At 44.1% G+C, this 12,034-nt stretch overlaps 1 protein-coding gene across 1 annotated transcript in view; it reads right to left on the minus strand.

Annotated features, from left to right (window-relative positions):
- The window catches only part of LOC116615507 (alpha-L-fucosidase-like), a 43,324-nt gene that overhangs the window by 3,821 nt on the left and 27,469 nt on the right, over positions 1-12,034 (minus strand). The window contains exons 7-8 of the mRNA XM_048731510.1: positions 8,625-8,757; positions 7,978-8,142 (exon numbers count right to left, since the gene is read on the minus strand). Of these exons, the coding sequence (XP_048587467.1) occupies positions 7,978-8,142; positions 8,625-8,757 (298 nt within the window). The remainder of the gene's footprint in view (positions 1-7,977; positions 8,143-8,624; positions 8,758-12,034) is intronic.

The following is a 12,034-nucleotide window of genomic DNA, read 5'->3' on the forward strand; positions in this document are numbered from 1 at the left end:
ACATTGCTTGTGTCATGTGCCTGAAGGTAGACTTACCATACATTGCTTGTGTCATGTGCCTTAAGGTAGACTTACCATACATTGCTTGTGTCATGTGCCTTAAGGTAAACTTGTCATACATTGCTTGTGTCATGTGCCTTAAGGTAGACTTGCCATACATTGCTTGTGTCATGTGCCTTAAGGTAGACTTGCCATACATTGCTTGTGTCACATGCCTTAAGGTAGACTTGCCATACATTGCTTGCATCATGTGCCTTAAGGTAGACTTGCCATACATTGCTTGTGTCATGTGCCTTAAGGTAGACTTGCCATACATTGCTTGTGTCACATGCCTTAAGGTAGACTTGCCATTCATACCTTGTGTCACATGCCTTAAGGTAGACTTGCCATACATTGCTTGTGTCATGTGCCTTAAGGTAGACTTGCCATACATTGCTTGTGTCATATGCCTTAAGGTAGACTTGCCATACATTGCTTGTGTCATGTGCCTTAAGGTAGACTTACCATACATTGCTTGTGTCATGTGCCTTAAGGTAAACTTGTTATACATTGCTTGTGTCATGTGCCTTAGGTAGACTTGTCATACATTGCTTGTGTCATGTGCCTTAGGTAGACTTGCCATACATTGCTTGTGTCATGTGCCTTAAGGTAGACTTGCCATACATTGCTTGTGTCATGTGCCTTAAGGTAGACTTGCCATACATTGCTTGTGTCATGTGCCTTAAGGTAGACTTGTCATACATTGCTTGTGTCATATGCCTTAAGGTAGACTTGCCATACATTGCTTGTGTCATATGCCTTAAGGTAGACTTACCATACATTGCTTGTATCATATGCCTTAAGGTAGACTTGTCATACATTGCTTGTGTCACATGCCTTAAGGTAGACTTGTCATACATTGCTTGTGTCACATGCCTTAAGGTAGACTTGCCATACATTGCTTGTGTCATGTGCCTTAAGGTAGACTTGCCATACATTGCTTGTGTCATGTGCCTTAAGGTAGACTTACCAAACATTGCTTGTGTCATGTGCTTTAAGGTAGACTTGCCATACATTGCTTGTGTCATATGCCTTAAGGTAGACTTGCCATACATTGCTTGTGTCATGTGCCTTAAGGTAGACTTGCCATACATTGCTTGTGTCATGTGCCTTAAGGTAGACTTGCCATACATTGCTTGTATGATATGCCTTAAGGTAGACTTACCATACATTGCTTGTGTCATGTGCCTGAAGGTAGACTTACCATACATTGCTTGTGTCATGTGCCTTAAGGTAGACTTACCATACATTGCTTGTGTCATGTGCCTTAAGGTAGACTTGTCATACATTGCTTGTGTCATGTGCCTTAGGTAGACTTGCCATACATTGCTTGTGTCATGTGCCTTAGGTAGACTTGCCATACATTGCTTGTGTCATGTGCCTTAAGGTAGACTTACCATACATTGCTTGTGTCATGTGCCTTAAGGTAAACTTGTTATACATTGCTTGTGTCATGTGCCTTAGGTAGACTTGTCATACATTGCTTGTGTCATGTGCCTTAGGTAGACTTGCCATACATTGCTTGTGTCATGTGCCTTAAGGTAGACTTGCCATACATTGCTTGTGTCATGTGCCTTAAGGTAGACTTGCCATACATTGCTTGTATGATATGCCTTAAGGTAGACTTACCATACATTGCTTGTGTCATGTGCCTGAAGGTAGACTTACCATACATTGCTTGTGTCATGTGCCTTAAGGTAGACTTACCATACATTGCTTGTGTCACATGCCTTAAGGTAGACTTGCCATACATTGCTTGTGTCATGTGCCTTACGGTAGACTTGCCATACATTGCTTGTGTCATGTGCCTTAAGGTAGACTTGCCATACATTGCTTGTGTCATGTGCCTTAAGGTAGACTTACCATACATTGCTTGTGTCATGTGCCTTAAGGTAGACTTGTCATACATTGCTTGTGTCATGTGCCTTAGGTAGACTTGTCATACATTGCTTGTGTCATGTGCCTTAGGTAGACTTGCCATACATTGCTTGTGTCATGTGCCTTAAGGTAGACTTGCCATACATTGCTTGTGTCATGTGCCTTAAGGTAGACTTGCCATACATTGCTTGTATGATATGCCTTAAGGTAGACTTACCATACATTGCTTGTGTCATGTGCCTGAAGGTAGACTTACCATACATTGCTTGTGTCATGTGCCTTAAGGTAGACTTACCATACATTGCTTGTGTCACATGCCTTAAGGTAGACTTGCCATACATTGCTTGTGTCATGTGCCTTAAGGTAGACTTGCCATACATTGCTTGTGTCATGTGCCTTAAGGTAGACTTACCATACATTGCTTGTGTCATGTGCCTTAAGGTAGACTTACCATACATTGCTTGTGTCATGTGCCTTAAGGTAGACTTGCCATACATTGCTTGTGTCATATGCCTTAAGGTAGACTTGCCATTCATACCTTGATTCACATGCCTTAAGGTAAACTTGCCATACATTGCTTGTGTCATGTGCCTTAAGGTAGACTTGCCATACATTGCTTGTGTCATGTGCCTTAAGGTAGACTTACCATACATTGCTTGTGTCATGTGCCTTAAGGTAAACTTGTTATACATTGCTTGTGTCATGTGCCTTAAGGTAGACTTGCCATACACTGCTTGTGTCATGTGCCTTAAGGTAAACTTGCCATACACTGCTTGTGTCATGTGCCTTAAGGTAGACTTACCATACATTGCTTGTGTCATGTGCCTTAAGGTAGACTTGCCATACATTGCTTGTGTCATGTGCCTGAAGGTAGACTTACCATACATTGCTTGTGTCATATGCCTTAAGGTAGACTTGCCATACATTGCTTGTGTCATGTGCCTTAAGGTAGACTTACCATACATTGCTTGTGTCACATGCCTTAAGGTAGACTTACCATACATTGCTTGTGTCATATGCCTTAAGGTAAACTTGTCATACATTGCTTGTGTCATATGCCTTAAGGTAGACTTGCCATACATTGCTTGTGTCATATGCCTTAAGGTAGACTTGCCATACATTGCTTGTATGATATGCCTTAAGGTAGACTTACCATACATTGCTTGTGTCATGTGCCTTAAGGTAGACTTACCATACATTGCTTGTGTCATGTGCCTTAAGGTAAACTTGTCATACATTGCTTGTGTCATATGCCTTAAGGTAGACTTACCATACATTGCTTGTGTCATGTGCCTTAAGGTAGACTTGCCATTCATACCTTGTGTCACATGCCTTAAGGTAGACTTGCCATACATTGCTTGTGTCATGTGCCTGAAGGTAGACTTACCATACATTGCTTGTGTCATGTGCCTTAAGGTAGACTTGCCATACATTGCTTGTGTCATGTGCCTTAAGGTAGACTTGTCATACATTGCTTGTGTCATATGCCTTAAGGTAGACTTGCCATACATTGCTTGTGTCATATGCCTTAAGGTAGACTTACCATACATTGCTTGTATCATATGCCTTAAGGTAGACTTGTCATACATTGCTTGTGTCACATGCCTTAAGGTAGACTTGTCATACATTGCTTGTGTCACATGCCTTAAGGTAGACTTGCCATACATTGCTTGTGTCATGTGCCTTAAGGTAGACTTGCCATACATTGCTTGTGTCATGTGCCTTAAGGTAGACTTACCATACATTGCTTGTGTCATGTGCTTTAAGGTAGACTTGCCATACATTGCTTGTGTCATATGCCTTAAGGTAGACTTGCCATACATTGCTTGTGTCATGTGCCTTAAGGTAGACTTGCCATACATTGCTTGTGTCATGTGCCTTAAGGTAGACTAGCCATACATTGCTTGTATGATATGCCTTAAGGTAGACTTACCATACATTGCTTGTGTCATGTGCCTGAAGGTAGACTTACCATACATTGCTTGTGTCATGTGCCTTAAGGTAGACTTACCATACATTGCTTGTGTCATGTGCCTTAAGGTAGACTTGTCATACATTGCTTGTGTCATGTGCCTTAGGTAGACTTGCCATACATTGCTTGTGTCATGTGCCTTAGGTAGACTTGCCATACATTGCTTGTGTCATGTGCCTTAAGGTAGACTTACCATACATTGCTTGTGTCATGTGCCTTAAGGTAAACTTGTTATACATTGCTTGTGTCATGTGCCTTAGGTAGACTTGTCATACATTGCTTGTGTCATGTGCCTTAGGTAGACTTGCCATACATTGCTTGTGTCATGTGCCTTAAGGTAGACTTGCCATACATTGCTTGTGTCATGTGCCTTAAGGTAGACTTGCCATACATTGCTTGTATGATATGCCTTAAGGTAGACTTACCATACATTGCTTGTGTCATGTGCCTGAAGGTAGACTTACCATACATTGCTTGTGTCATGTGCCTTAAGGTAGACTTACCATACATTGCTTGTGTCACATGCCTTAAGGTAGACTTGCCATACATTGCTTGTGTCATGTGCCTTAAGGTAGACTTGCCATACATTGCTTGTGTCATGTGCCTTAAGGTAGACTTGCCATACATTGCTTGTGTCATGTGCCTTAAGGTAGACTTACCATACATTGCTTGTGTCATGTGCCTTAAGGTAGACTTGTCATACATTGCTTGTGTCATGTGCCTTAGGTAGACTTGTCATACATTGCTTGTGTCATGTGCCTTAGGTAGACTTGCCATACATTGCTTGTGTCATGTGCCTTAAGGTAGACTTGCCATACATTGCTTGTGTCATGTGCCTTAAGGTAGACTTGCCATACATTGCTTGTATGATATGCCTTAAGGTAGACTTACCATACATTGCTTGTGTCATGTGCCTGAAGGTAGACTTACCATACATTGCTTGTGTCATGTGCCTTAAGGTAGACTTACCATACATTGCTTGTGTCACATGCCTTAAGGTAGACTTGCCATACATTGCTTGTGTCATGTGCCTTAAGGTAGACTTGCCATACATTGCTTGTGTCATGTGCCTTAAGGTAGACTTGCCATACATTGCTTGTGTCATGTGCCTTAAGGTAGACTTACCATACATTGCTTGTGTCATGTGCCTTAAGGTAGACTTGCCATACATTGCTTGTGTCATATGCCTTAAGGTAGACTTGCCATTCATACCTTGATTCACATGCCTTAAGGTAAACTTGCCATACATTGCTTGTGTCATGTGCCTTAAGGTAGACTTGCCATACATTGCTTGTGTCATGTGCCTTAAGGTAGACTTACCATACATTGCTTGTGTCATGTGCCTTAAGGTAAACTTGTTATACATTGCTTGTGTCATGTGCCTTAAGGTAGACTTGCCATACACTGCTTGTGTCATGTGCCTTAAGGTAAACTTGCCATACACTGCTTGTGTCATGTGCCTTAAGGTAGACTTACCATACATTGCTTGTGTCATGTGCCTTAAGGTAGACTTGCCATACATTGCTTGTGTCATGTGCCTGAAGGTAGACTTACCATACATTGCTTGTGTCATATGCCTTAAGGTAGACTTGCCATACATTGCTTGTGTCATGTGCCTTAAGGTAGACTTACCATACATTGCTTGTGTCACATGCCTTAAGGTAGACTTACCATACATTGCTTGTGTCATATGCCTTAAGGTAAACTTGTCATACATTGCTTGTGTCATATGCCTTAAGGTAGACTTGCCATACATTGCTTGTGTCATATGCCTTAAGGTAGACTTGCCATACATTGCTTGTATGATATGCCTTAAGGTAGACTTACCATACATTGCTTGTGTCATGTGCCTTAAGGTAGACTTACCATACATTGCTTGTGTCATGTGCCTTAAGGTAAACTTGTCATACATTGCTTGTGTCATATGCCTTAAGGTAGACTTACCATACATTGCTTGTGTCATGTGCCTTAAGGTAGACTTGCCATTCATACCTTGTGTCACATGCCTTAAGGTAGACTTGCCATACATTGCTTGTGTCATGTGCCTGAAGGTAGACTTACCATACATTGCTTGTGTCATGTGCCTTAAGGTAGACTTACCATACATTGCTTGTGTCATGTGCCTTAAGGTAAACTTGTCATACATTGCTTGTGTCATGTGCCTTAAGGTAGACTTGCCATACATTGCTTGTGTCATGTGCCTTAAGGTAGACTTGCCATACATTGCTTGTGTCACATGCCTTAAGGTAGACTTGCCATACATTGCTTGCATCATGTGCCTTAAGGTAGACTTGCCATACATTGCTTGTGTCATGTGCCTTAAGGTAGACTTGCCATACATTGCTTGTGTCACATGCCTTAAGGTAGACTTGCCATTCATACCTTGTGTCACATGCCTTAAGGTAGACTTGCCATACATTGCTTGTGTCATGTGCCTTAAGGTAGACTTGCCATACATTGCTTGTGTCATATGCCTTAAGGTAGACTTGCCATACATTGCTTGTATGATATGCCTTAAGGTAGACTTACCATACATTGCTTGTGTCATGTGCCTGAAGGTAGACTTACCATACATTGCTTGTGTCATGTGCCTTAAGGTAGACTTACCATACATTGCTTGTGTCATGTGCCTTAAGGTAAACTTGTCATACATTGCTTGTGTCATGTGCCTTAAGGTAGACTTACCATACATTGCTTGTGTCATGTGCCTTAAGGTAGACTTGCCATACATTGCTTGTGTCATGTGCCTTAAGGTAGACTTGTCATACATTGCTTGTGTCATATGCCTTAAGGTAGACTTGCCATACATTGCTTGTGTCATATGCCTTAAGGTAGACTTACCATACATTGCTTGTATCATATGCCTTAAGGTAGACTTGTCATACATTGCTTGTGTCACATGCCTTAAGGTAGACTTGTCATACATTGCTTGTGTCACATGCCTTAAGGTAGACTTGCCATACATTGCTTGTGTCATGTGCCTTAAGGTAGACTTGCCATACATTGCTTGTGTCATGTGCCTTAAGGTAGACTTACCAAACATTGCTTGTGTCATGTGCCTTAAGGTAGACTTGCCATACATTGCTTGTGTCATATGCCTTAAGGTAGACTTGCCATACATTGCTTGTGTCATGTGCCTTAAGGTAGACTTGCCATACATTGCTTGTGTCATGTGCCTTAAGGTAGACTTGCCATACATTGCTTGTATGATATGCCTTAAGGTAGACTTACCATACATTGCTTGTGTCATGTGCCTGAAGGTAGACTTGCCATACATTGCTTGTGTCATGTGCCTTAAGGTAGACTTACCATACATTGCTTGTGTCATGTGCCTTAAGGTAGACTTGTCATACATTGCTTGTGTCATGTGCCTTAGGTAGACTTGCCATACATTGCTTGTGTCACATGCCTTAAGGTAGACTTGCCATACATTGCTTGTGTCATGTGCCTTAAGGTAGACTTGCCATACATTGCTTGTGTCATGTGCCTTAAGGTAGACTTGCCATACATTGCTTGTGTCATGTGCCTTAAGGTAGACTTACCATACATTGCTTGTGTCATGTGCCTTAAGGTAGACTTGCCATACATTGCTTGTGTCATATGCCTTAAGGTAGACTTGCCTTTCATACCTTGATTCACATGCCTTAAGGTAAACTTGCCATACATTGCTTGTGTCATGTGCCTTAAGGTAGACTTGCCATACATTGCTTGTGTCATGTGCCTTAAGGTAGACTTACCATACATTGCTTGTGTCATGTGCCTTAAGGTAAACTTGTTATACATTGCTTGTGTCATGTGCCTTAAGGTAGACTTGCCATACACTGCTTGTGTCATGTGCCTTAAGGTAAACTTGCCATACACTGCTTGTGTCATGTGCCTTAAGGTAGACTTACCATACATTGCTTGTGTCATGTGCCTTAAGGTAGACTTGCCATACATTGCTTGTGTCATGTGCCTGAAGGTAGACTTACCATACATTGCTTGTGTCATATGCCTTAAGGTAGACTTGCCATACATTGCTTGTGTCATGTGCCTTAAGGTAGACTTGCCATACATTGCTTGTATGATATGCCTTAAGGTAGACTTACCAAACATTGCCTGTGTCATTCTGAGCTCTCCAGGGCTTTGTGTCATAGATAGCTTGACCATTCACGTCAAGCCATTCTTCCATCTGCAGCAGTCGCTCTTCAAACACTGGAATCACACGTCCATCTGCGGTGGGGCCAACATTCAGTAGTAGATTACCTCCACAACTAGAACAAACAAATCGAGTACCTCAGGTACATACCTAGCCGGTCAATCTGTGAAAGCTGGGGCACAATACAGAAACACAATACCGAATCACCGTAATTGCAGAGCTTGTATCAAGGAATATCATTCATCAAGCTCTTGCCGGGCTTACTTTGCAAAAGAACGGCCGTGAGGCATCATGGGGGCTGAGACAAGCGGAATGGTTTCCTGTGACGTCACAACCCTTACCATACACAGGAAACCCAACCACAGGAAACCCGAGAGGAATTCCTGAGAACAAGCTGGTCAGTGGTCAAATCCTACATAGCGAGCAGGCAGAATCTGAATATTGAATACTGCTTTTTTAGCAATTCATTGAGATAACGACAACATTTTCCAGGGAATACTGCAATACCATGAAGCCTGATGCCCCCAGTAGATGAACTGGTTTCTAGAGGAACGATGGTTTATAGAGGAATAATTGAACAATCTGGCAGAACCTTACCTGACAGTAGTCACTAGCTGTGAAACCAGTTCTTTTGTAGTGTAGTACTCGTCGATGGTAGCATTGCGTCTGTATCCCCAAGACCTTTTATCAATTGACATCGCATTTTCCCACTTGTGCTTTTGTAACACTCCTATAGATATTATAGCATGTTTTTTGGGGTAATTAACTTTTCTCAAAATGCAGAAAATGGCATTTATAGAGCTTGAAATGTCAAATTTTCTTGGGGGAGCATGCCCCCAAACACCCCTATTGTTGGTGTTTCGGTGGAAACTACTCACTCAAAAACCTGGATCCACCCCTGAAACACCACCTAGGTTTTGTATTGTAGTGAATATCAGAAATACCACACGGATACCTATAAAACCTTTCTTACATTTATTAGAATTTCTTGTTTTATTGGGTTTCTGAAGTTTATCAATTTTCAGGGTGATATCTTAATCTTTTTAAATAATTATTTTTCATTATTTTTCCGATTACCATTGGAGTAAGGCAGTTTCTGGAGCCCCAGAAACCTCCTTCTTGGTAGATGGTTAAGATAGCACAAGAAAAAACAGGTGCTGGCATAAAGGGTGGGCACTCCTCTTTGGACTAAGATTCTATATAAATACATGAGAGTAAAAGTCCATGAGTTAAGCTACTGCCATTTATTCATATTTTGCCCCTCAACCCCTCCTTGGGTGGGGGATTACCTGGATTGTAGTGATCAGCACAAGTGTAAACGGCCTCAACCCCTCCTTGGGTGGTGGATTACCTGGATTGTAGTGATCAGCACCAGTGTAAACGGCCTCAACCCCTCCTTGGGTGGGGGATTACCTGGATTGTAGTGATCAGCACAAGTGTAAACGGCCTCAACCCCTAGTTGGGTGGGGGATTACCTGGATTGTAGTGATCAGCACCAGTGTAAACGGCCTCAACCCCTCCTTGGGTGGGGGATTACCTGGATTGTAGTGATCAGCACAAGTGTAAACGGCCTCAACCCCTCCTTGGGTGGGGGATTACCTGGATTGTGGTGATCAGCACAAGTGTAAACGGCCTCAACCCTTCTTGGGTGGGGGATTACCTGGATTGTAGTGATCAGCACAAGTGTAAACGGCCTCAACCCCTCCTTGGGTGGGGGATTACCTGGATTGTAGCGATCAGCACAAGTGTAAACGGCCTCAACCCCTCCTTGGGTGGGGGATTACCTGGATTGTAGTGATCAGCACAAGTGTAAACGGCCTCAACCCCTCCTTGGGTGGGGGATTACCTGGATTGTAGTGATCAGCACAAGTGTAAACGGCCTCAACCCCTCCTTGGGTGGGGGATTACCTGGATTGTAGTGATCAGCACAAGTGTAAACGGCCTCAACCCCTCCTTGGGTGGGGGATTACCTGGAATGTAGTGATCAGCACAAGTGTAAACGGCCTCAACCCCTCCTTGGGTGGGGGATTACCTGGATTGTAGTGATCAGCACAAGTGTAAACGGCCTCAACCCCTCCTTGGGTGGGGGATTACCTGGAATGTAGTGATCAGCACAAGTGTAAACGGCCTCAACCCCTTCTTGGGTGGGGGATTACCTGGATTGTAGTGATCAGCACAAGTGTAAACGGCCTCAACCCCTCCTTGGGTGGGGGATTACCTGGATTGTAGTGATCAGCACAAGTGTAAACGGCCTCAACCCCTCCTTGGGTGGGGGATTACCTGGATTGTATTGATCAGCACAAGTGTAAACGGCCTCAACCCCTCCTTGGGTGGGGGATTACCTGGATTGTATTGATCAGCACAAGTGTAAACGGCCTCAACCCCTCCTTGGGTGGGGGATTACCTGGATTGTAGTGATCAGCACAAGTGTAAACGGCCTCAACCCCTCCTTGGGTGGGGGATTACCTGGATTGTAGTGATCAGCACAAGTGTAAACGGCCTCAACCCCTCCTTGGGTGGGGGATTACCTGGATTGTATTGATCAGCACAAGTGTAAACGGCCTCAACCCCTCCTTGGGTGGGGGATTACCTGGATTGTAGTGATCAGCAAAAGTGTAAACGGCCTCAACCCCTCCTTGGGTGGGGGATTACCTGGATTGTAGTGATCAGCACAAGTGTAAACGGCCTCAACCCTTCTTGGGTGGGGGATTACCTGGATTGTAGTGATCAGCACAAGTGTAAACGGCCTCAACCCCTCCTTGGGTGGGGGATTACCTGGATTGTAGTGATCAGCACAAGTGTAAACGGCCTCAACCCCTACTTGGGTGGGGGATTACCTGGATTGTATTGATCAGCACACGTGTAAACGGCCTCAACCCCTCCTTGGGTGGGGGATTACCTGGATTGTAGTGATCAGCACAAGTGTAAACGGCCTCAACCCCTCCTTGGGTGGGGGATTACCTGGATTGTATTGATCAGCACAAGTGTAAACGGCCTCAACCCCTTCTTGGGTGGGGGATTACCTGGATTGTAGTGATCAGCACAAGTGTAAACGGCCTCAACCCCTCCTTGGGTGGGGGATTACCTGGATTGTAGTGATCAGCACAAGTGTAAATGGCCTCAACCCCTCCTTGGGTGGGGGATTACCTGGATTGTAGTGATCAGCACAAGTGTAAATGGCCTCAACCCCTCCTTGGGTGGGGGATTACCTGGATTGTAGTGATCAGCACAAGTGTAAACGGCCTCAACCCCTCCTTGGGTGGGGGATTACCTGGATTGTATTGATCAGCACAAGTGTAAACGGCCTCAACCCCTCCTTGGGTGGGGGATTACCTGGATTGTATTGATCAGCACAAGTGTAAATGGCCTCAACCCCTTCTTGGGTGGGGGATTACCTGGATTGTAGTGATCAGCACAAGTGTAAACGGCCTCAACCCCTTCTTGGGTGGGGGATTACCTGGATTGTAGTGATCAGCACAAGTGTAAACGGCCTCAACCCTTCTTGGGTGGGGGATTACCTGGATTGTAGTGATCAGCACAAGTGTAAACGGCCTCAACCCCTCCTTGGGTGGGGGATTACCTGGATTGTAGTGATCAGCACAAGTGTAAATGGCCTCAACCCCTCCTTGGGTGGTGGATTACCTGGATTGTAGTGATCAGCACAAGTGTAAACGGCCTCAACCCCTCCTTGGGTGGGGGATTACCTGGATTGTAGTGATCAGCACAAGTGTAAACGGCCTCAACCCCTCCTTGGGTGGGGGATTACATGGATTGTATTGATCAGCACAAGTGAAAACGGCCTCAACCCCTCCTTGGGTGGGGGATTACCTGGATTGTAGTGATCAGCACAAGTGTAAACGGCCTCAACCCCTCCTTGGGTGGGGGATTACCTGGATTGTAGTGATCAGCACAAGTGTAAACGGCCTCAACCCCTCCTTGGGTGGGGGATTACCTGGATTGTATTGATCAGCACAAGTGTAAACGGCCTCAACCCCTCCTTGGGTGTG

This window comes from Nematostella vectensis, chromosome 8 (genome assembly GCF_932526225.1).
Source record: "Nematostella vectensis chromosome 8, jaNemVect1.1, whole genome shotgun sequence".
Lineage (NCBI taxonomy): Eukaryota > Metazoa > Cnidaria > Anthozoa > Actiniaria > Edwardsiidae > Nematostella > Nematostella vectensis.